General features: G+C 36.0%; 1 protein-coding gene across 1 annotated transcript in view; it reads left to right on the forward strand.

Annotated features, from left to right (window-relative positions):
* Positions 1 to 1,186: 1,186 nt before the first annotated feature.
* Positions 1,187 to 26,330, forward strand: part of LOC137395011 (phosphatidylinositide phosphatase SAC2-like) — a 30,700-nt gene continuing 5,556 nt past the window's right edge. The window contains exons 1-18 of the mRNA XM_068081795.1: positions 1,187 to 1,392; positions 3,021 to 3,101; positions 3,871 to 4,010; positions 5,315 to 5,449; positions 5,580 to 5,627; positions 6,664 to 6,843; positions 7,897 to 8,124; positions 8,931 to 9,042; positions 13,808 to 14,000; positions 15,703 to 15,780; positions 17,053 to 17,173; positions 17,517 to 17,716; positions 20,392 to 20,538; positions 22,207 to 22,317; positions 23,537 to 23,682; positions 23,868 to 24,026; positions 24,402 to 24,489; positions 25,710 to 25,924. Coding sequence (XP_067937896.1) covers positions 1,296 to 1,392; positions 3,021 to 3,101; positions 3,871 to 4,010; positions 5,315 to 5,449; positions 5,580 to 5,627; positions 6,664 to 6,843; positions 7,897 to 8,124; positions 8,931 to 9,042; positions 13,808 to 14,000; positions 15,703 to 15,780; positions 17,053 to 17,173; positions 17,517 to 17,716; positions 20,392 to 20,538; positions 22,207 to 22,317; positions 23,537 to 23,682; positions 23,868 to 24,026; positions 24,402 to 24,489; positions 25,710 to 25,924 — 2,479 coding nt within the window. The 5' untranslated portion in view covers positions 1,187 to 1,295. The remainder of the gene's footprint in view (positions 1,393 to 3,020; positions 3,102 to 3,870; positions 4,011 to 5,314; positions 5,450 to 5,579; positions 5,628 to 6,663; positions 6,844 to 7,896; positions 8,125 to 8,930; positions 9,043 to 13,807; positions 14,001 to 15,702; positions 15,781 to 17,052; positions 17,174 to 17,516; positions 17,717 to 20,391; positions 20,539 to 22,206; positions 22,318 to 23,536; positions 23,683 to 23,867; positions 24,027 to 24,401; positions 24,490 to 25,709; positions 25,925 to 26,330) is intronic.

Here is a 26,330-nt window from a genome sequence, read left to right on the forward strand (position 1 = left end):
CGGGTGGTTAACTTTGATGTCCATTTATGGTACTTCCAGTGTGTTAGTAGGAAAGTTAGTAATGACGCATTCGTATACTCTTCCAGTCTCTAGCAGCTATAATTTAAATTCCTTGAAATATTCAAGATTTGGAAAGGCATAATTGTATATTGAAAAAAGTTTGGATTAATGAAAATGTAACTTAAATCAGAATATGTTCATTTATTCATGACAATTCCTTTCTAGAAACGCGTCACAATATTTCTAATACTTTTATTTTAATGGTGTATATATATATGTATACATATATACATGTATATATATATATGTATATATGTATATATACATGTATGTATACATGTATATATGAACAGCAGCAGTTTGTGTAGAACTAATCTTAGTAAACATCTCCTACATGCATTGAACTAACAAGCTTGCAGCCACAAGTCTATAGCCATCAACATGCGCAACTTCACATTGAACATTAAAAACGTGCTACAACAAACACATGCATGATTTGAATATATATACATGTATATTGATTTTAAATAAAGTACTAACAGTGCTGGCTTAAATACAGAATCGATAATAGGACGGGGGTTTACGCTAATCTAATCACACCATTGTTCATTTTCAGAAGCCTTTCTCAGAAGTTTTGGATGGTGTTCAGTTATGTCTTTAGTCATACAATTCCCTCATGTAACATGGTAGAATATGTTTTTCAATTTAGCTTTGTAATCAGCTTTTTCTGACATAGATGCATTAAGGCTGATGTTAATTTACTAATTTGCATAATCATCATCATAATATTCAAAAAGCAGTTTTAGCAGTTCGTAAAAGAATTGATTAGAACGCATGGATTGTTTCTATTACATTTGTAGTAGGCATTTATGTTGTAATGCCCAAGCTAGAAACTACAAATGCTCTAATAGGTCCATGATCAGGCAATATAAAGGAATCGACTATACAATATCCATTTGGTGCTTCTGCACGCTGCCCTGATTCTAATTCTTCTAGTTGTTGACCTACAACAATGAAAGTTAATAGCCATAACAAATGGCTTTAATAAAAGCTTTTCATCATGCTTTTTTAAGTTTGAACTTGTATCGTTTCTGGGTTGCTTGCATCAGATAGTTGAGGTATTTAAAGAAGCAAAGCAGTCAAGGCTGTAGCAACCCAAGTAGGTGGTTACTTTTGTGCAGGCTTGTCCAGATGTTGAGTCCTGCCATTCTGACTCAATTGACTTGAAAGCTGCTGTCTCTCCTCATAAAGTTAATGCGTTAATACGCTGTGGATGCTTGTTGACTCCAATTGCTATGGAACTATATGAGACCCTGGAGAACTATATAATCAAGCATGGAGATCACACACTTTGGTGTGACAGAAAAACCGGAGAAATACGACCAAAATCTGGTAAGCAACCATATCTTTGAATGAGTGTCAAAAGTATTTGTGTGGCAACATCTGAAAAGTCTTTTTTTATTAATTTCTGTGTATTTTATATTTTTATGTTTGTAATGAGACACAGATGCCAATGTGTATATTTTTTGTAAAAAGTATGGTCTCATGATTTGTAGAGATTTTATTAAACTGTTATTGCTAAAAATTGGATATCTTGGTTCAATGTCAAGGCCATTCTGCTTTTGTTGTTCTCAAAGTAGATGGAATAAGATGGTTTAGACTAGACGATGACATGGTTTAGACTGGGTGATGACATGGTTTAGAGTAGGTGATGAAATGGTTTAGACTGGGTGATGATATGGTTTAGACTTGGTGATGACATGGTTTAGACTGGGTGATGAAATGGTTTAGAGTAGGTGATGAAATGGTTTAGACTGGGTGATGACATGGTTTAGACTTGGTGATGACATGGTTTAGAGTAGGTGATGAAATGGTTTAGACTGGGTGATGACATGGTTTAGACTGGGTGATAAGATAGTTTAGACTGGGTGATGAGATGGTTTAGACTGGATGATGACATGGTTTAGACTGGGTGATAAGATAGTTTAGACTGGGTGATGATATGGTTTAGACTGGGTGATGACATGGTTTAGACTTGGTGATAAGATAGTTTAGACTAGGTGATAAGATGGTTTAGACTGGATGATGATATGGTTTAGACTTGGTGATGACATAGTTTAGACTGGGTGATGATATGGTTTAGACTGGGTGATAAGATAGTTTAGACTGGTGATGAGATGGTTTAGACTGGGTGATGACATGGTTTAGACTGGGTGATAAGATAGTTTAGACTGGGTGATGATATGGTTTAGACTGGGTGATGAGATGGTTTAGACTGGGTGATGACATGGTTTAGACTGGGTGATAAGATGGTTTAGACTGGGTGATGACATGGTTTAGACTGGGTGATGACATGGTTTAGACTGGGTGATAAGATGGTTTAGACTGGGTGATAAGATGGTTTAGACTGGGTGATAAGATGGTTTAGACTGGGTGATGACATGGTTTAGACTGGGTGATGATATGGTTTAGAGTGTGTGATAAGATGGTTTGGACTGGGTGATAAGATGGTTTAGACTAAGTGATTACATGGTTTAGACTGGATGATGACATGGTTTAGACTAGATGATAATATGGTTTAGACTAAGTGATAAGTTTCAAACAAATATTTTATCTCCAGTTGTTTCAACTACACATAGAGTTATTACCAGTAATCTATTTGTGGCATACTTCATGTTTTCCAGCCATTATTTCTTGTTGATTAGCGTTAAGAAATGATTCTTTCCATTCATTATTCATAATCAGTTTTGGCTGCTAAATATCAAACTCGGTAATTGGTCAATTTAATATGGAATGAAATTACACATTTCAAATGACATGCGAAGGGGTGAATACTAAATACTAATGCTAATGTTTGTAATGTCTCCTGCAATCCTCTCAACAAGTTTGACTACAAATGTTCGATCTCTAAACACTATCAGCAACTTATCTTTTAGGCATTACTGAGCTCATCATATAATTCTTCTGTATTTCCTTTTTAAGATATATGTACATATGAAAGTCTGTTTTACGATGTTTAGGTATGGAGTTATGTAATGCTGTCAATCCTACTTGTCTCGGAGTCATACACGGCATCATTGGCAAAGTGAAAGTTTTACCAGGTCAGTTTCATGTCGTCTCTAAGTAATTTCTGCCATTATGTATGACCTTCGGTTTTTTAAGAAAAAGCAAGCTGTCACAAATGGTAATAATGATGATAGATATAATAAATATCTATTCGTATGTCATCAGGTGTTGACACCCCCGCTTGTCTGATTCAATTGTGTCTTCATGTCAAGATGCTCTTCGCTGATACAGTAGACCTTCACTCAGTTGATGACTTTATGGCTGGCCATTCGTTACTTACAACGAATCTCATTCTGTTCAATTGCTCAGTGCAAGCCAATCACTGGCTTATCTGGTGAGATTTGGTGGCAAGGTTGTAATGCAGGCGTCGCTCTCTTTCTAGTGCCTTTTGTATGAATGTAGAAGCTGAAATTTTTGCTGTTCATCAGCATTGCATGTGAACTGCTAAATATAAATGTTCGCATTATTACAACTCTTTTATATTATGCATTCATATTAGTACTTTCATAATGTATATATAGTGTATATATATAGAGTAGAGAAACTTTGTTAACCAGCTCTTATGATTCATTAAAAATGATGGTTTATTTTATTTTTAAACGTCTAACATAGTGTGGTACACACCTTTTAACGTTAGAATCCATGTTCAACAGGAGATTTAGTTTTAATTCTTTGGTAGACCAAAGGACTCCCTAAAAATGTTTTTGCATGAAGATTCTATGGTTACTGTATTCAGATTATACTGTAATTGTGTTCAGATGGATACTCTGTTGTTAGTCAGGTCTCTGTGTGGTGTACTTGTAGACTCTGACTGGAGACTTTTGCTTATAAAACAACAGCAACATGTTGGTCAGACGGTAAACAAAGCTGATGTCTATAAGATTGAAAAAGTTGCTCTTCTGCCACTTTCTGATAAAAGCCTCCCTCCAGATTTCGAGCTTTCTGTATGTATCTTCTTTTTGTCTCTTAAATGAGCAATTCAAGTTTCTGCTTTATGTTTTAATTTTCAAGGGAAAAAGCCTCAGTTGAATATCTTTAACGCAGAGAGTTAATAGTTGGGTCAGTCTGCGTGGTATTACAAAGGGTAATAGGTGTATTTGTTTGTGAGCTCTATTTCAAATAACTTTCCATAATTCTATGTCGTAAGGCAGCTGATCATCTTTCGCACAGGCAACTGTATCTGTCGAGGTTGTGCCACAGAGTTTTGATGAGGCAGTGAAGTAAATGAAATGGATGGAAGCAATTTATTGGCAATGTATTAGACAGAGTATTACTCTGTTTTTCTTCTGCGAATGGGTGCGGAGTTGCTTCCACTCTGAATCATAGAAAAAGTAAATCCGAGTGCATTCAATGCTATTTTGCTTCACTGAATATGTGCGAAGGTATGCGCTGTAAGAGTACTTTAACATCATAGAAACGCTTACTGCTGATGGATCAGTATCAATAATACTTGGCTATGCTCTCCCCAGCGGAAGTAAAATAATTTCAGTCTGCAGTCATGCGGACCTCTACTATTTCTACTGCTCCTGACTACTGTTTCTGGTTGTTTTTTTTGCCTTGACATTAACATTTACATGCCAAGGATGGGTTGTTCGCATGAAGATGATGACATAATTACTTTTTAGTGCAAATAGTTGACTATGTATGAATTGTAAAGTGGTTGTCACCCAGAAGTGAGTCTACTTTAAAAAGTTTTATATTGAGGGATGCTATAGTGCAACTCCGAGTCATTAAAACGGTACGGTGCGTATTAGTCAGCAGCAGGCAACTCCGAACCCATTCCAAGCGTGGAAATGCTGTGAATGAGATAGTTGAACAGTTTCCACCTGAAGCTTATCAACATCCTGATACGTTTTGAACTTGTAAACTTAGTCTTATTTTACCTGCGAGCAACCGGTAAATGCTAGGAGGGGGATGAAGAGGGAAATAAATGAGAGGAAGTAAAGGCAGGTAGGACAGCGATGGTTGTGAGGGAGAGGCAAGGGTTGGAAGAAGGGCTGGGAAAGATAAGAAGGAGGAGCAAAAGGAATGAAATAAGGGGGAGGAGTGAAGGTAATGAGATAAGGGGAGGAGTGAAGGGAATGGGATAAGGGGGAGGAGTGAAGAGAAAAGCATGAAAATGGCCAGCGAGGTGAGAGCAGGAATGGGATCAATGGGAGGCAAGGAAAAGAGTATGGGATTGTTAACCAGTTATTTAGCTCACTCGACATCAGCACAGAGTTATTGTGTCTTTGTGATTACTTCTCAGAAATGTGACAAACACCCCTCAGGATCAGGTGCCGTCAAACCAAGACAAATTTCACAACATGGCAAGAAGATGCTGCAGTCGACATTGAATTCTTTTCAGAAGGTCAAGGATTCAGTGCAATCTAAAAAGAATGGGGTAGGTTAACATTTATATCGAAGAATGGTATGCAGTGTTTGGGATTGACATTAGTCAACTTGGTGACTTCCTTTAGGAACCGCCAATGCACACATGATTGAGTGTCTGTAGTGATTGTTTGTGTTTATAGAAGGACCCACAGAAGGAATGGGACCGGCTAGAACGCAAGATTATGGAGGTAAATACGTAGGCATTCAAGTCCTACAACATAGCTTAACAATCGCTTTTTGTATTCAATACCGACCTATACACTCCGCAGTGTCCAACCTAACAGCCTTTCATCAGCATTGTAGCCGTTGCAAAGCAATACATTTGTAGATTCCCAGCTAATTGTTTCTGTTAGGCTGACCAACCACAAGGTGGGAAAGCATTAAGTTTTTAATTCAGCAGCTCACCTGACGTGGTTTAGAGCGAATTTATTCACACCATTTGCTTGTTCAATAGTTTCTGCATCAATCGCATAGCCATGACATCTGAGTATGTTAGTATAGACATGACATCTGAGTATGATAGTATAGACATGACATCTAAGTATGTTAGTATATACATGACATGTGAGTATGTAGTATAGATATGACATCTGAGTATGTTATTATATACATGACATCTGAGTATGTTAGTATATACATGACATCTGAGTATGTTAGTATAGACATGACATTTGAGTATGTTAGTATAGACATGACATCCGAGTATGTTAGTATAAACATGACATGTGAGTATGTTAGTATAGACATGACATCCGAGTATGTTAGTATAGACATGATATCTGAGTATGATAGTATAGACATGACATCTAAGTATGTTAGTATAGACATGACATCTAAGTATGTTAGTATAGAGATGACAGATGCTATGGTTGTCAATTTTCTGTTTAGCTTGTAAGGGTAGTCATGCTTTGCTGGCTATGCGTAGATCATAGTAATATATAGTTACAAAAACCATATTTGCAGGTTGTTTCATAATTTTCACTTCATTAGTTAATTTTTAATAATGTTGAACAAGTTTCCTATCGTCTTTAGACATCATCAATTACTATTATATATGAGAAAGTTCCATTCTCATTTTCTGTTGAATTGACATTATCCTGGTGTATGTACTGGACAATAAATTTGGCTGTGGCAAGAGGATGGACCAAGGCAAAGTGCTTTTACCATGTCAAGTTCACAAGACTTTCTTCAAATAATTACAATAATCTTCATCATGTCATACAGGAGCTGAGCAAAATGTTTAACATCTCAGACTTCTACTACTATTCTCCTAACGGTGATATTACTAGCTCAGTACAGAGGCAGAATCTTCCTTCATATCACACTGATGCTCCGCTATGGAAACGTGCTGATGAGAGATTTTTCTGGAATAAAGCGCTGCTTGAAGATCTCATTGTATCCAATGTATGTGCATAATATTAGAGTTCAGATATAGTTCAGATATAGTTCAGATATAGTTCAGCTATAGTTCAGATATAGTTCAGATATAGTTCAGATATAGTTCAGATATAGTTCAGATATAGTTCAGATATAGTTCAGATATAGTTCAGATATAGTTCAGATATAGTTCAGATATAGTTCAGATATAGTTCAGATATAGTTCAGATATAGTTCAGATATAGTTCAGATATAGTTCAGATATAGTTCAGATATAGTTCAGATATAGTTCAGATATAGTTCAGATATAGTTCAGATATAGTTCAGATATAGTTCAGATATAGTTCAGATATAGTTCAGATATAGTTCAGATATAGTTCAGATATAGTTCAGATATAGTTCAGATAGAGTTCAGATATAGTTCAGATATAGTTCAGATATAGTTCAGATATAGTTCAGATATAGTTCAGATAGAGTTCAGATAGAGTTCAGATAGAGTTCAGATATAGTTCAGATATAGTTCAGATATAGTTCAGATAGAGTTCAGATATAGTTCAGATATAGTTCAGATATAGTTCAGATAGTTCAGTTTATTTCGCACACCGCTGTATAAATGTTTTTTCTTACCCACATTTAGAAGACCTGAAAATAATCTCACCTAGAGAGATAATTTCTCAACTAGCGAAACTTGTGAACCCGTCAGTAAACAAGTCAGTGTATATATATATATATATATACTGACTGTATGTACAGTATATATATACAGTACATATATATACAGTAAATATATATATTCATATCAATATATATATATTGACGCTTCAAGAGTGACACGTCGGAGTTTAGCTTCAGCTCTCCAAAACTCAGTTAAAACATTGGCATATTTGTGTTTGTCTGAAAGCCTACATCCTCAGGTTTCTCGTGGCATACATTATGGTAAGACAATGATTAGTACATTCGCTTGTAACTATCATTGTCTGAGAGGAAAGGAGTTGTCTGAGGGATGCAGGAGTGTTTTATGAATTTGACATGACTAAGTTGTTTTGTGGGTGTAGAGGTATGATATTGTTTTATTGTAAGGACCCTCTCGCCGACCACTGGATCCAGCCCATCATACAGGGTTTCTTTGAGAGGAAAACCTGCAGCGTGTCTGAATCTCGCTTTTACCAGCAAACTGGTCTTGACTCGCATTTTGAATTTTCTCTGACCTTGTTGTCACGTCGCAGTCGGCATCGTGCTGGCACGAGGTACAAGAGACGAGGTCTCGACCCAGATGGAAGCTGTGCCAACTATGTCGAGACAGAGCAGGTAAGTATAATTTTGCAATCTTTAGCCTCATGCAGGCTTTCAACAACTTATCTTGATCATACCCTCTCGCCGTAATACCTGTATATTTCCTGTTTCATTTCACTACTTCATCCCATATACTTTATTCCCCAATAATGTTGGTGGTAAGGATTATAAAAGAAAAACTATAACACAATCTGGTAGCGTCACACATAGATATATCAAGATTGAAACTATATCATAGCTCTCTGACATCGCATGTAGATGTGTTCAGCGGTGCTTTTCCTATCATTTGAGGTTGTTTTTGATGCTTGAGGTGATCTGACTGCCAGGATGTTTCAAGATTAAAATCGACTTAACTTGATTGCGATTGAAACGCTCAGGAAAACATACGTGCAAAAAGACATCACTAGTTATCGTTGCAATAGCTGATATCGGCTATTGCGCTCGAGTTGCAGCATTACGCGCCTCTATTCTGTTGGCCTTTATTCAGCTATATACATGGAGGTCATAATTGCACATTTGCTTAATCTGAGCTCTTTAACCGGGATGAAGTTTTATCGATTTTAATCTTGAAACATTTTGGCAATCAAATCACCTCAAGCATCCAACAATCGTAAATGATAAATAAATACCGATATATTCTGATAGAATTTACTAAAATTCTTGTACAAGTTTATCGTTGATGATGTACAGAAATTTATAAGAAAGTCATAGTAAAGTTGCTTATTACCCCTAATGCTTTCCCATCTGTCCATTCCTGTCCTAAGCAGTGATAGCGGATGAATTGAAGAGTTGTCCTTTCGCATTTGAGCTTATGGTTGTAGATAATAGGATTCCAGACGCACACAGTCTCATATGTGCAAGTGCGAGGGAGCATTCCAGTGTTTTGGAGTCAACCCGGACACAAGTATAGACCCCCACCAATAATAGATAAAGGTAACATAAGTAGACACAAGTATAGACCTCACCAATAATAGATAAAGGTAACATATGTAGACACAAGTATAGACCTCACCAATAATAGATAAAGGTAACATATGTAGACACAAGTATAGACCCCACTAATAATAGATAAAGGTAACATATGTAGACACAAGTATAGACCTCACCAATAATAGATAAAGGTAACATATGTAGACACAAGTATAGACCCCACTAATAATAGATAAAGGTAACATATGTAGACACAAGTATAGACCTCACCAATAATAGATAAAGGTAACATATGTAGACACAAGTATAGACCCCACTAATAATAGATAAAGGTAACATATGTAGACACAAGTATAGACCCCACCAATAATAGATAAAGGTAAGATATGTAGACACAAGTATAGACCCCACCAATAATAGATAAAGGTAAGATATGTAGACACAAGTATAGACCCCCACCAATAATAAATCAATGTAACATATGTAGAAACGTAGACACAAGTACAGTCCTCACCAATACTAGATAAAGGTAACATATGTAGACACAAGTATAGACCCCCACCAATAATAGATAAAGGTTACATGTAGTTTTCACATTTGTTTCCTATGGCTAAGACAGTGGTAATAAGATTTATTTACAAATGCATCTGCTTTTACTGCTTCTGTGTTCTTTGTGAGATCTATTCTGGATGGGAAGGTTGTGTATGGGATGACAAATAGCTGGTATTTTATACTGTCAACAGTAGAGTTTATTCAAGTATTTTCTGCTCAAGATAGCACATTTATAGTGTTTCTATTTAAGACTTGGAGTGCCATGACGATAGAACAGCTGGCTAGCAGAGCATATGTATATGTCTATCCCTCACATGTATTTATCTATTCTCATATATTGTACATGCTTCTCACATAAACATGCCTGTTTTCTCACATGTACATGCCTATTTTCTCACATGTATATGCCTATTTTCTCTCATGTATATGTCTATAATTCTCTCACATATACTTGCCTAATCTCGCACATGTATATGTCTATTCTCTCACATGTATATGTTCTCACATGTCGGGTCTCTCCTTTCTCCTGGAATACACTCTCACCATGTTAATAGTTTATTAGTATGTACAGTCATGCTGTATGTTTAAAGGTTGTCTTGCAACAAAATTCGCATTACAGTCATACTTCAACTTACGAGCTTAATGCGTTACAAGACTGAGCTCGTATGTCAATTTACTCGCATGTTGGTGCAATTCATTTATATATAGAACAATTAAATATATATTGATTGGTTTCCATACTCTAAAAAAGCAAATAAAACACTCAAAACAAGATATTATAACAGAAAGAACATGTTGGTTATTGTCCTTACGTAGTACATGCTTTCAAAAAGCAACAAATAAAAAACAATGCAAGGAAATGTGATTAATTAAAATGTAAAATTAAATACATACAATAGCAGTTAACGCTCGCATTTGCCAGGGAGGGAGATATAAGTTATCCTCCGTTACAACAGGTGCCTTTGGTAAATTTGGATTTTATCAAAGTGTTAAAAGACAAACTTACAAGCAAACCAAAAAGCAAACTCTCATTTTCAACTAAACGTAATTAAAGTTTCTTCGGCGTTCATAGTTTGAAATTTCTCGCTGGTTAGCGAGAAATTTTTCCTTTTTTTTCGCTTTCACGACTAGCCGGCCGTTTTAAGATAAACCTATCTAAGGACGTTTGCCTTTGTCGCCCTTGCAACATGTTGCGATTAGGACGAACACAGGTGTCGCCACAAATGGTTAACGCACGACCACTAGCCAACTTGTCCGAATGTCTATTAAACAGTTTGGATAGATAGCACCGGCCTTTTCACATAGCATCGTTTCAGTTACGCTGTCACCGGCCAATTGTTTGTCCAATGCCATCAGCAGCCGTGAAGATCGCTGCACCGTTTAGAAACTATGGTTAGTCCTTTTGCGAACTAAATGCCCTGAATATAATCCTTCTGTTTGATAATTATGAATGTATTTCTGTCATATTGCCGAGCTAGCTGAATCACGCATACACATTTCGCATATTTTTCAATACTTTTCCGTTTAATATCGACTGTTATCATTTGCTTTTTCTTTGTATTATCTTTCATTTTACTGGCAAACTTTCGGTCTACGCACAGTACTTTTAATTTACATAATTCTGCACAGAAAATCGTGCACAAAAACACGGTACAACAGTATAACCCCTGAGCAGTTGAAAAATACATAGTGATGCTGTTCTTATAAAACACCTCCGGCATACTTGGCAACTGACTCAAGTGCTCGTATCTCAAACATGGCTCGTATGTTAGTGCTAAAACTTGCTTGAAAGCTGGCTCGTATCTCAAGTTTCTCGTACGTTGGAGCACTCGTAAGTTGAAGTATTACTGTACAGTTATTTTGGTATTAAAAGATCCACTATGTCTTACTCTGCTGTGTTGTAGATGCAAAGTATGTGGAAATGTGATTACAAGCTCTTAAAAGCTCAAAAACGAACAGTTAATCACCGCCATCACGAGACCGCCATAGATTACAATCTCTTTCCAAAGCGGCTCAAATGGGACGTAGTTGTACAAGATGGCTTCTGTTTACACTTTCAGGCAACCTCATTCGTCGAAATATTTTCACAAATATATACTTCACGCATTCAATGAAACCATGTCTATTGTTCTTACGCGTCTATTTCATCATCATTGTAATGCTGTTACTTTAAGCACTGATATCTCAAAACCTACCGTAAAAATTCGTTTAATTTTTTAACCTTAGCTCGAATGCGTGCATATCATCCTCTAATAAACATGATGAGCCTGTTGGTCACCTGTGATAGTCGAAAAATGCTGCAGAAATTATCAGATTATGACTAGACTATTAGACCAAGCCGAAACAAAACTGTAAACTAGCGAGCGTCTATATTTGGTAAGGGGTCTTCAGTAAAACCCGAAGTGTTTGTCATAAACCAGTGCTATGAGAAGTTTTATATTGAGCCTTTTATTGGCCTTTCAATTTACATGAGAACATCATGTGACAAAACAATAACCAAATGTAATGACTACGTCAGAGAAATAAACTGACTTCAATCTACAGCGGTTTCGTGATGGCTGCGATTAACTGTTAGTTTTTTAGCTTTTAAGAGCTTGTATTTCACATCCCCACATATTCTGCACCTACAGCACAGCAGAGTAAGACATGGTGAATCTTTTGATACCAAATAACTGTAATGTGAATTTAGTTGCGATTCAACCTTTAAAGGTTTTTTTAAAGAAAACAACATGATGTTGTGATGTTTGATTTTTTGCAAAAAGTATTAAAAGGTTCATGAAAACCCCTATTTGTATTGTGAGTTTTTAATTCAGTAGGATTCATGGTGCGGGTCTGTCCTGTCTTGCAAGTGCATAATCACAGAAGCCTTGTCCTCATAAATTGCTGGAATCTACCCTAGAACACTTATATTTCGCTAGTATTTAGTTTCGTGAGTAGCATACAAAAAAAAATTTTTCTGCAACTTAATTTCGCAGCTCTGATGAGTGCGAAAATATAGTGATGTGAAAATAAATGCAGTGGAGCAAACATCATTAGATTCCTCAGGTCTAGTTCATTGGTACGAAATATTTTTTAATTTGGGACTACCGTACTTTTCGGACTATAAACCGCACCTCTATATAAGCTGCATCTGCTTTATTTTCCAAAAAACGATAATAAAACAATACATAAGCCGCACCTTTGTATAGGCCGCAGAACTAAGGACTGTGCTTTTTAATGTGGCAGCAACTTTGCCGTTTAAAACGGAACAGTGCAGAACGGCACAGTTTCGTATTATCCGACGCTTTTTAATTTAGTGTCTAACGGGACAGTACCGTGAGGCATTGTTTCATATTTTCTTTCGCCGCTAAAGCGCACTACTTGGGAGATTTCTGTTAGTGCACCCTAGCGTGAAAGAAAAAGCCACAGATTAGCCGCACCCTTATATAAACCGCATGGCTCAAATCATCAGAAACAACTAGCGGCTAATAGTCCGACAAGGACAGTAGTTTGTATTTGTGAACCGCAGGTAGAAATGTGTAGGCGAGATCAATAATGCAATTTGATTGCTTGCTGCCATTTGTTTCCTGGACTATCAATGACGTCAAGGTCCCTGCCGCAGTGACTGATGTGGTACCAATATTAGAATTCAAGTATTTATAGCACGCGGTACCGCGATGGCCATGGCTCCGGTTGTTATTGCTTTTGTTTGGTAATAAAATTCATCACCACAATAATTATTATTCAATTTTATGACTTTCCCTACCAGACTGTCATCCTCATCAGTTACAAATTCAATGACTAAACTAATATCATCATCTTCCTCATTTGTCTAGGCTTTTCCAAAAAACTTATTATCTTAATTGGTTTTGCCATGTTGCTCAGTCGGTGTATTAGCTATAATGAGTTTAGCAAAAATTGCCCAATGAGCCAACCACATACGAAATTGCCTGCATTTCTAATATGACGATTTTATTGTGAATATCAATGAACAAAGCCATTTAATTTTGCGTTTTCGCTCGTTCATTATGATAGTTTAGTTTCGCTCATGAAATTTTCGAGAGAGGATGTCGCCGCGAAAATGCGAAAGTTAGGTGCCGCGAATACATAAGTGTCCTAGGGTAATGACAATTTGAGCTTGCTTCAATGATTGAATTGCTGTACATTTCTGATTTCAAAGGGTTTATTGTTAGGTTTTCTCTAGCTTTCTTTCTGTTAGTGATTGTTGTTTGTGCAGATGAGGAAGAAATCGCAGTTGCATTTGACAAGCATTTTAAGGAGCAGCTAAATCACTACAAGGATGTCACATGTGTTAATCTCGTTGAACGATCGGGTCGAGAGAAAATAATGGCAAAAGTATTTTTGCGCCACGTGCTCTTGTACAATAATCCTTCTGTCAGCTATGTGGCCTTTGATTTCCATGAATACTGGTAAGTTTGCCAACATTTTGCAGTATTTCCGATATCTTGCATTTCTATATGCCTAGTATTTTTAGTATTTTTTCAGAGGTATTTTATGGAATACCTTGCACAAGATGATATTTCTGGTTTAATGAAGATGTGACACAAAAATTGTACAAGCTTTATACTGTAATAGCTTGTTCATGTTTTGATTTATGTCAAAACCTAATTTCAGTCTACGTGATGCTGCTTTCAAATGCTGCCAACTATGCATGCACATTACTTTATGTATGAGTGAAAAATTTTTTATATTTAAAGTGCATTTAACAATGAAAATTTTTTTATTTGTTCATTTTTAAACATTGTGTACATAAACAGATGGAAAAGTCATGCACTCACAAGCTTTGCTAACATTCCAACCATCGCAGTTACATTATAATAGTGCAGTAATCCCTCCGTATGTTGAGGTGCAGCTTTCGCAGCTTCAGTAATTAGCAAGATAAAAAATATCCATTAAAAATTTATTACTCAGAATTTAATAATTTATTACTAAATTTTATTATTATTTTAAATTATTCCTTGTGCTCTTTGGACTTATTTTTATATGATGTACTTGAAAATGGAATGACATTAATTTGTGTAGGTATAACAATACCCTGTCAGTCTCGTCGTTGAAGATGTTCATGAATTATACATTGTGACATGCGAGAGTTGTCCCCTCTCTTGTATTTACAAGCATGTGACTTCCTTCTCATGGTGAACCCAGTTAATTGTAAGTGTGAATATTCACGCCAGACCAAGTCCATACTAATGTGTATATTATCTGGCTTAAAATACTGCGACTGAAGTTAAACTATAAACTTAGAGTCACTCAAGATAACTTCAATTTATCTTATTAGCTTATAATTATATGAAATTAACGGAATAAATATGCCAAGTTTAGAAAGCTGTTTAGGTGTTCTGGTTTTCAAATTATGACGCTTGTTTTTCCCGAGATGCGCCGGTCCTGGTTAACAGTGTAAAATGAGGAATTTTGTTTTATTAGACAGCAGCACGCAATAAACCTAAATCACTCAACAATACTTAACCAAAGAATTGCAACCTACGTAGGATCAATCTCCTCACTAATATAATTATTGGTCGATTGGAATTACAACTGACCCATTATTATATTAGTGATAATATGTGTTTTCCAATCAATATTAGGCTATCTTAAACAACATTGTATGGAAACATCATATAATTGCAAATTATGTGGTAATAGGGCGCTGCCCATAGCATAAGTTTTTAGTTGGCAAGATGTCTAGTTAACAACACAACTATAATGACACTTTTGGTTGACCATGTTTCCTGGTCTCATGCATTGGTCATTTGAATGCATTATTTTGGACTAAGATGATGAGGATGGTGAAGCCCTAAGCAGCTGGTATGAGGCTTCTATGGTGCTGCAATGAGCTCTCTCTCTCTCACAAACTGACGTTATCTGACAATACTTTACTCAGCATGGCCACGATAAACCTTTGGAAATATTTATATTAGAAATATGTTTAGGCATAAGTGTGCAGTAATATGTATGCTAGCAGATAGTTTTCATGAGATTGTACTGTGCGAAATCACGCTTTTAATTAGGTGCTCAAAGGTGAAGATTGAATTGAGTAAGATAAACCTTGGAATATCTGTGAGCATAGTCAGATGTCAAGAAAGTTTGCTCTAGGATTTCCTTGATTTTCAGTCGAGGAATGCAGTTTGACAATGTGAGCATGCTGACAGAGAGCATCAAAGACTTCATCAAAGACCACAAATACTGTTGGTAAGCATGTTTAACCTGTCTGTCTGTTGGTAGTGTGTTTTCTATGTCTGTCTGTTTGTCTGTCTTTTGGTAGCATGTTTCCCATGTCTGTCTGTTTGTCTGTCTGTTGGTAGCATGTTTCCCCTGTCTGTTTGTCTGTCTGTTGGTTGCATGTTTCCTATGTCTGTCTGTCTATTGGTAGCATGTTTCCTATGTCTGTTTGTCTGTCTGTTGGTAGCATGTTTCCTATGTCTGTTTGTTTGTCTGTCTGTTGGTAGCATGTTTCCCCTGTCTGTTTGTCTGTCTGTTGGTAGCATGTTTCCTATGTCTGTTCGTTTGTTTATTGGTAGCATGTTTCCTATGTCTGTCTGTCTGTTTATTGGTAGCATGTTTCCTATGTCTGTCTGTCTGTTTATTGGTAGCATGTTTCCTATGTCTGTTTGTCTGTCTGTTGGTAGCATGTTTCCTATGTCTGTTTGTTGGCTGCATGTTTTCCATGTCTGTCTGTTTGTCTGTCTGTTGGTAGCTTGTTTCATAGTCACATCTAGAGCTTCACGATTTCCAAAAAATCAGCGATATATTGCAAATAGACGACTTCTATATTATTATTATAATTACATAAAAACATGAAAATTTTTGTTTTTTATTTTTTATATATTTCAACTTAGAACAAAACTGTTTTGTGTTTGTGTTAATTAAAAACATTTATTTCATGCTTGTTCGTGTGCGTGGAAGGTCATGGAATGAGCTTATTATAAGACAAAAGGGCTCGTGCGCTTTAGTTCCAGTATCGCTCAGTCTGAAAATCATCAGATGGGAGATACATTGCCAATACACGATTATATCATTTATACGATTGCCGGTATCTCTTTAAATGGTAGCGATTTTTAAATCTTCTACCTTAAAAATCACCACCAAACAATTAACTCGCCATATAGTGAAGATCTATTCACATCTATGTGTAGTATGATATACACTTCGCCATATAGTGAAGATCTATTCACATCTATGTGTAGTATGATATACACTTCGCCATATAGTGAAGATCTATTCACATCTATGTGTAGTATGATATAAACTTTTTAAGGTTTCGTATGTTTGCCATTCAGTACCATTTATTCTTCTTGGCATTAAAGTTTATATAGTTGCATCTAATATCAGTATGCTAAACAATAGAGCGGATACGGTGGTAGAAAGGTCAAGGACTGGCTTATGTTATACCGAGGTCTGTAATGTGTAGACTGCTGAGCAGCAAAATAAATAGTTTTTTTTATATATCTTGTTTGTGCATAGGGTGGATGGTCAAGGTATGATATGTGAGCAAAATGGAGTCTTTAGGGTCAACTGTATCGATTGTCTCGACAGGACTAATGTCGTACAAACAGCTGTTGCCAGAATCATAATAGACCTCCAGGTTAGAGTAATCATTTTCTCTCTTACATGCTGGTGCACTCTCTGAGGCTTCTCAGTAGCTGTTCCCTGTCCTTACACAAGATATTCTTAAATCCTATCATCCATAGCCTCTTAACATCATCATTTCAATAGGCATTTCTAACATTGTCGACCATATTCTTTTATGCTTGCTGCTAAATATGTCGACCATGCGTGCTGCCAAATTTGTCATCCATATTCTTCTATGCGTCAAAACAATGCATATATATGCGTCTATGTTATATACATTATGCGTCTTATTTGTGTGCTGCCAAATATATTGACTGTATTTCCCCATGCGTGCTGACAAATAACTATCTCTTCAGGTTCGCAAACTTGGTCTGTTGACACCAGATGACCAGCTGCAAGAAGGAGTTCGGCATGCATTCAATCAGCTGTGGGCTAACAACGGCGATGCTATCAGCCGCCAGTATGCCGGCACCGCTGCCCTGAAGGGAGACTACACCAGGACAGGAGAGCGAAAATTTTCTGGTCTCATGCGGGATGGTGTAAAGTCTGCTAACAGGTCTTGCTTTACAGCCAGTCATTGGAGTTCCTACTTTACAATTGTATGACATACCCTGCTGGATGATATTATTTAATGGATTTAAAAATTCGCGATTTGGCGGGCAGACAATTCCACAAATGGTTAAAATCCGCGTAAAATTGAAGTTGTTGGCTTTTTGTCGAAAAGAGAGAATAACGGCTACATAAATTAAAACCTAGTCGCCAGCGTAGTCAGTAAACAGCTCAGTTCCATACTCTTTTGTAACCATTGTCGGGGGTTAGAATTGTGCCCATCAATGCATCGCAATTCTTTACAAAAGTGTTCAATGTTGTCACAATTTCTTCAGAATTCAGCATGGCATCATATCAAAAGTCGCTGTTGCAGTTTTTCACTGTGAAATCACCGTCAACAATTTCTAATACTGAACTTGATGACATTGACAATGATGATTCTGATTTCAAAGTTATGGTATGTATATGATTTGATTTGCAGATACGTTTACATATAGAACTGACAAGTGAAATACAAAGTTTAACGCGTGCAATGTATGGGAAATATTTCTCACTCTATTGCCAGCTGTATTCATGGATTAATTTATTGGCATAAGTGTTTTTCCGCAAATAAATTATTATTTATTATTCATTCATTATTATTTAAAATTCTCTATAGTTCACGAGCCATAGCTATCAACAGAGTAGAAATGATATCGACATGTAGACATGCACTAAAGCACAGACTGGGTCACATTACATGAATTCTTTTAATCCTATTTATTTTAAACCTATATATTGCTTAGCTTGTGTTTATACATTTTACCAACCTTTGGTCATTTTACCTGAAGAGTGCACCTACTATGCACGAAACTATTTAGTAGTAAAATGCTTTAACCATTTTGGTAACTTTTACTCAAATTTGATTTTAGTCAGCTCTAGTTTTACTATTGAGCACTTTTTCAAACAATGCGATAATCCTTCATATGTATATATACATGTATATGTATATTATATATGTTAGCTGATTTTCTGGTGTTGCACGAGATTTAAACAACATCTTATAAACAGTGGCAGGTAATGTAGTTGCTATTAGCCTGGCACATTGCCAATGACTAATTTGAGTACGCTACTATCTGTATTGCTAAACTTACTAATAAGAGCCGTGAGAGCGAGCTTTCGTGACGTTGCGTAACGCAGAGTGGTTATACTATGACTATACATATCGACATAGATAGTATCATATGTCTATGCGTATTTTAATCGACGTAGCAAATCATATCGCCTGTTGAAATTGTTGCATTTCCCGTAGCTTAATTGGTAAATTTTCGCCTGGCTGTCAAGAGGTTTCGAGATCAAATCCAGCACGAAGTGGAGATTTCTTTCCTAAAGTTTAATAGCTATAGCTGGACATACAGATGTTAAGTTTAGTTTTTCTTTTTGTGTAACCAGAGGGGTGAGTTTGGAAAGATCATGGAACGTATTAGGCAATTGACATGTATTTTACTGTATGCGCAATGTAAAATCCTTATAAAGTAAACGTTCCTGGAACGGAAATCCTTGTAAATAGACACTGAAGATTCTTCAGTGTCTATTTACAAGATGTGCCTATTTTTCTAGATAGCAAAGTCTATTCTGCAATGTAAAACTAATCACAAATATTTTATATGTCTACAATAAAGCAAAACAAAAAACTATTTTTATTATAAAAAGAGTAGCGTCTACCTGTTTGTCTTTTATCTGTTCCTAGAGGTCAAGGTTAAGATAAAAATATTTTTTGACAATGCTCCAATTCTAAACATTCAGATTGGTAGCCTCGAGATCTAACATCTGCTCCAATACATCGCCTTTTATGAACTATTTTGAACTTACCTTTTATGAACGATTGTGCAACTACCTTTTCTCTGTTTTGTCGACACATCTGACAGTCTATCACGACAAACTAAAATGTCATGGAAGTTGTATGTATTATAGATACAACACTATACTTAGGTTGTTTTTTCTCTCACAAGTGCGGTGAGATATGTTACTATTAAAATAAAATTTGACAACTTGCTCCGATTTGACACTTTCCGTAATTTGGAATTTTTTACGTAGTACGAAGCAAAGACTGCATAAATTTTTTACGTTGTCTGGAATTTACAATATAGAAGATATACATTATAGGAGCATCTACTGTATATATAAATATTCTAACGGAATGCCGGGCATTGCACGGGTGTTAAACATCAGCTTATAAACAAAGAGAGGTAATATAATTGTCACATTAGCCTGGCACATTGTCAATGGCTAATTTGAGTAAGCCTACTAATTAGACTCGTGACAGCAAGCATAAAATTACATTGCACCGTAACAGAGAGCACTAGCATATTTTCACTCACATAGCGACACATATCGCCCATCGAATCCATCAATCTCGCGTCGCTTGTTTAGTAAGGTATTTGCCTAATGAATGGGAGGTTCCGAGATCAAATCTTCTGCGATATGGATTCTTCATTCCTAAATTTTATTAGCTATAGCTGGACAAACCAAATCACACACACACAAACTTTGAGATTTATATAGATAAATATATTTATATCATTGCTGGGTTATTCAATATATCATAGCAGCATTCAGTCTACATATGCCTTTCGCTGCATTTTTGCAAGGCTCTAAATTAATCTTAATTGTTTAAGCATTTCACGTTTTGTACTACTGTAGGTACCTGATTCATCGATTCAAAGACCTCTACAGACAAGCTGCAATAGACATTCAACTAGGCAAACCTCTTGATGAAGATATTCTCACACTCCTTGTCAGAGAGCAGCAGCCAGAGCAGCAGCAACAAGAAGAAATTGATTACATCAGGTGCTGGTTGATTTCTTGTCTGTGTGACTACTCTGTGTACTAGCTAGTGTACTGTGTACTAGTTAGTATACTGTCTGTATGATTACTATGTCTAGTGCACTGTATACTAGTTAGTATACTGTCTGTATGAATACTATGTCTAGTGTACTGTATACTAGTTAGTATACTGTCTGTATGAATACTATGTCTAGTGTACTGTATACTAGTTAGTATACTGTCTGTATGAATACTATGTCTAGTGTACTGTGTACTATAAATTCCACAGTCATACAGCCCACGACCATAGTGATAATGGAAAAAAGAAAGGGTTCTGTTCGTTGTTGAAAAAGTAGTTCTCAGCAGGAATTGACAGAGTATAGTGTAAATGAGACTTGTTTGAGATGATATAAAATAAATTTGAGTGAGCACGACTCTAAAAAGGTGCAACTAACAATTTATCTTGGAGGTAAAGTTGGGTTGAAACCAGGTATACGAGTAATTGGTTAATTGTTGATATTACAATATCTGTTATAAGTATACAGTATCTGTTAAAGGTCGCACAGTCTAGTCTCCTCTCTTTTGCGTTGTAAGGTTAGGTCATTGATAGCTAATCGAGTGATGTGCTCCCTAGCGAAGTTGTTAACCAGTAAGTCAGTGATGTTTCGAACTCGAGAGAGAGCAACAAACGATATTCCAGCGGTCATTTCGTGGTGGCCTATATCAATGACAGCTTTAGCCATGGTAAGACCTTGACTCTTGTGTATTGTCAAACCCCTTGCTAGATTGAGAGGAATGCCTCGTCGTAAAGGGCATTGTAGTTCGGCCCTAGCTTGTACATAAGTTGTAAAGAATTTCGGCTAACGTTTTAAATAATTCAATGAAACCTTCGGTGATTGGACAAAAAAACATAGGCTGATAAACTGTGTACCACAATTTCGTATCTGTAAATCGGTCTACGCCTCAAATGGTCTACATTTATTCCAGAAACCTTCGAATAAATTCGATTACAAGTAAACAAGGCCATAGACTGGTGAAATTAGCACGGTTTTCTCGTGAAATGCGCACTGCTAAATAGTTCTACTATCTGTCACACGGCTTTATTGGTGTATCGTAGGCCGGTCTTAACTTTTATTAAACCAAGATTTTCAAGCGTTTTGTGGCGATTTTCGGCCAAATTAATCTGTCTATTTGTGTATAATCCGATCAGATGGGTAAGTTTTAAGATGCTGTCGACAATTTACAAAGACTTGGTAACATATTTAAATAGGCTTAAATGTGTTTTGTATCGTTATTATACATTAACGACTCTACAAAACGATGGTTAGATTTGTTGATGAGATTTTGAAACAAGGGTTTGCTATGTTGTTGATGAAAAATTTTCGTAAGTTGCGTGCACATGCATTTATCATAAAAACTCTCAAACTTCGCTACGCTCATTTGGTCGTGGGACTAGTTAGTATACTGTCTGTATGAATACTATGTCTAGTGTACTGTATACTAGTTAGTATACTGTCTGTATGAATACTATGTCTAGTGTACTGTATACTAGTTAGTATACTGTCTGTACGAATACTATGTCTAGTGTACTGTATACTAGTTAGTATACTGTCTGTATGAATACTATGTCTAGTGTACTGTATACGAGATAGTATATTGTCTGTACAACTACTATGTCTAGTTGATTTGCAGAGATAAAGCGAGTGATGTAGTCTCAGTCATACAAGAAGCGAGGAAGTTAATGATCATGGAACCAGAGAGATCTCTTGGAGGCTGGGCAGTCATTTCAGTAGACGATAAAGAGTGAGTCATTCCAAAGCATCCTGTTCTTTTGTTGAAAATGGCTTTATGACTGGTATGCCAAAGAGTATTTGGCACTTGAAAAGTGAAGTTGCATTTGGAATGTTTTTCATCGACTTGTGAAACTTTAAACTGGCAAATATTTAGTCATATTTGTTCAACTATTGATAGTATCTTTCATTTTGTATTCTTGAGGTGGTTGATAGCCATTTTTGATACTTGATTTAGTTTACAAATATGCACGCAGATTATAACATAATAGGCCCAACCTTCACAACAATATCTACGACAAAATCATCGACTTATATTCACATATTCATGTTAAATAATGTTACTGTTGCCAGGCATGACAGGTGCTAACAAATTAGCTGGTCACTTGTATTATAGTCTGATACCATAGTATGGTCTTAGTGTTGTCTACTGGTTATTCATCTATTCCTATTATCTATATGATAGTCTTAGGGTTGTCTACTGGTTATTCATCTATTCCTATTATCTATATGATAGTCTTAGGGTTGTCTACTGGTTATTCATCTATTCCTATTATCTATAAGATAGTCTTAGGGTTGTCTACTGGTTATTCATCTATTCCTATTATCTATATGATAGTCTTAGTGTTGTCTACTGGTTATTCATCTGTTCCTATTATCTATATGATAGCCTTAGTGTTGTCTACTGGTTATTCATCTATTCCTATTATCTATATGATAGTCTTAGTGTTGTCTACTGGTTATTCATCTATTCCTATTATCTATATGATAGTCTTAGTGTTGTCTACTGGTTATTCATCTATTCCTATTATCTATATGATAGTCTTAGTGTTGTCTACTGGTTATTCATCTATTCCTATTATCTATAAGATAGTCTTAGTGTTGTCTACTGGTTATTCATCTATTCCTATTATCTATATGATAGTCTTAGTGTTGTCTACTGGTTATTCATCTATTCCTATTATCTATATGATGGTCTTAGTGTTGTCTACTGGTTATTCATCTATTCCTATTATCTATAAGATAGTCTTAGTGTTGTCTACTGATTATTCAATCTATTCCTATTATCTATATGATAGTCTTAGTGTTGTCTACTGGTTATTCATCTATTCCTATTATCTATATGATAGTCTTAGTGTTGTCTACTGGTTATTCATCTATTCCTATTATCTATATGATAGTCTTAGTGTTGTCTACTGGTTAATCATCTATTCCTATTATCAACATGTAAGTGCCAACTCAATGATGGACACCGAGATGGATACAATACTGCTGCTGACCGACTCTTTCTACTACGTCGTTAGCTATGATGATGAGCTTGATTGCTTGTCCGAGTATCAGCAAGTTCCATTAACAGACCTCTATGCCATAGACGTAGGTATGTGTTCTAGCTACAAAATTCCTTTTTGTATTTGAGCTCAAATTTCTGCACCATAGACATAGCTATGTCTTATGGATATAAATTAGTTTTTGGCTTGTGGTTTTCTACCATGGTTTTCTAATGTCTGTGTTACAGACAAATTAGTATTTTGCCAAAGTGGATGTCATGTGGTTTGAATGTAGGACCATATTCAACATCTGTATTCAAGACCAAGTTTCTTTGCATGCGTCTTTGGTACAAGTACTACGGGGATCCTGGTTACTTCCACACCCTGAGAGTGCCGAATGTGAGAGCCTTCAATAATACTATCATAGAAATCAACAGTCCAGATGAGCAAACTGGTCAGTATGTCCCGTCCCTTTCATTATAATTTGACTCGGTGCTCGATATATTTGACAATCAGTTTAGGAGTTATCACACCACTCTTAGGTTATTTGTTGGGTATTTAAACCGCTGGTTTTAAAATCTTTTAAAATGATTTTAATCCCGCTGGTTTTAAAATGTTTTTACTTGCTGAAAACTTTTTAGTATTTTAGTTATTTTAGTTCTTTAATTTATTTACAATTTCAATCTTTTGAAATACTCATGTCAATGATATATGGAAAGGCATGTCTGCGTTTGTAAACATATTTACGCTCATGTCGTAGCTTTGCGTCTGTCTATTCAATTAGTATTATCGTTGTGTTTCCTCCCTTAGTAAGCTTCTATTATTGTAGAAATGCTGCGAGCTATTGCAGATTCATTGAAGGTAGCCAGTGAGTACGCCACCGGTCTCGTGAACATCAGATCCATCAGGGTTGAAAGGTACGCAGTTTCTATTTCTCAGCCCTTATGTTAAATTTCATCCTTATTGAAGGCACAGCTTTTATGTAATCCGTGCCCTTAAGTATGTTGTGATGGTGTACTGACTAGGGGAGGTATGAAGCTGCTTTCAAGCAGCACACTTACATCAAAATGTTTTAACCATAAGAAAGAACTGCAAACCTTCTCACTTGAAATATATAAATTACTCCTTAGATGTGTTTAATATTAACATTAATAACATTAATATTTGCTAAAAAACAGAAAAACAGGGTACATGTACATCTGTTTCTTCATGTACTCTTAAGATCAACTGTTTAATAATATTTTTAGCTTGTTGTGGATTTAATGTTGGGGCTTATTTGCATTGTTAGGTGCCATCTACTTGTTTGTTTGCATGGTCTGATTTTGTTGCAGTCCAAATTCTGGTAGACTTGCGTATTATATTACATGTTGTTTGAATAATTTGTATAACGTGTACTTGACTTCTTAGTTCTCACCACTTGCACATACATATTTGACACGCAACATGCAATGAAATAAGTATTTATCTCAACATCTGAAGTGATTTCATCATACAATGTTTGAAGCTTTTAAAATGACAGTTTTGTAAGTTAAATTTTAAAAAAATCTGGTTAAAATTAAAAATAAACTTTAAAATGGAGTGATTATATAAACTGAGTGAATTTAAGCTATGAGTGCAAGCTAGAGTAAGTTATGCTTCATATTTCTATCACTTACTCTACTGGACTGCGCATTACCTTGCCTACGCTATGTCTTCAGGCATTACCTTGCCTACGCTATGTCTTCAGGCTAACGTAACAATCGAAACTTCTTTTACTGGTTACTACTTTGTTAGCTATAGTTTTACATATAATTTAGTTTCATATATTTGTTTACACAGTTTTATGCAATATATCTGTTTTAACGCTATATGTAGTTTCTTGGGTAGTGTTCTTTGCTTTTTAAATTCTGGAATAAATTAAACAAAATATAGGAGTAGCTGTTCCAACAAGAAACACACGATACAACCATCGAAATGGACCAACTTTGTGTGTCCATGTTTAATTGGCCAAGATAAATGTTGCTCAGTCACAATATTATGTGTTTGGCTAGCCGAAGAGTTACTAGCCAAAAATAATCGCAGCATAATAGGAGCCATTTTAATCCTCGGCTGTATCCTGTTTTCATTAGCCATCTGCAATTGGGCTTTCATGTTGCAGCAAGACATTTCGGCCTGTTGCCAAGCGTTCCGTTCAAACTAACACTATGTCCATGGACCAAACCCTCTGGCATCAACCCCATAAAATTGCCTCGATGGCCAGCAGTGTAGTTAACCGCGCAGCGCGCACTGTGTCCAAACAGCTGAAGAAGATTAATCTTTCACCGAAGGCATCGAATAACAGAGCACATGTTGGAACTCCTAACTTCATGGAAGGTGATGTTTGGCTCGCAAGAGTTTTGGTTATGTAATTCAGTCTGTGGTACCTAGTTTATGGTTTTAGTATTAATACACTTAATTGCATACTGGCTTGTGCACTGTAAAACATTGAATATAAAAATTTAACTATATGGTTCTAGCTATGTAGCTTGACTATAATTATGTAACACATTACTCTAGTTATGTAATACATGACTATAGCTATGTAACACATGACTATAGCTATGTAACACATGACTATAGCTATGTAACACATGATGATAGCTATGTAACACATGACTAGAGCTATGTAACACATGACTAGAGCTATGTAACACATGACTAGAGCTATGTAACACATGACTAGAGCTATGTAACACATGACTATAGCTATGTGACACATGACTATATCTATGTAACACAT

This window comes from Watersipora subatra, chromosome 1 (genome assembly GCF_963576615.1).
Source record: "Watersipora subatra chromosome 1, tzWatSuba1.1, whole genome shotgun sequence".
NCBI classification, from domain to species: domain Eukaryota; kingdom Metazoa; phylum Bryozoa; class Gymnolaemata; order Cheilostomatida; family Watersiporidae; genus Watersipora; species Watersipora subatra.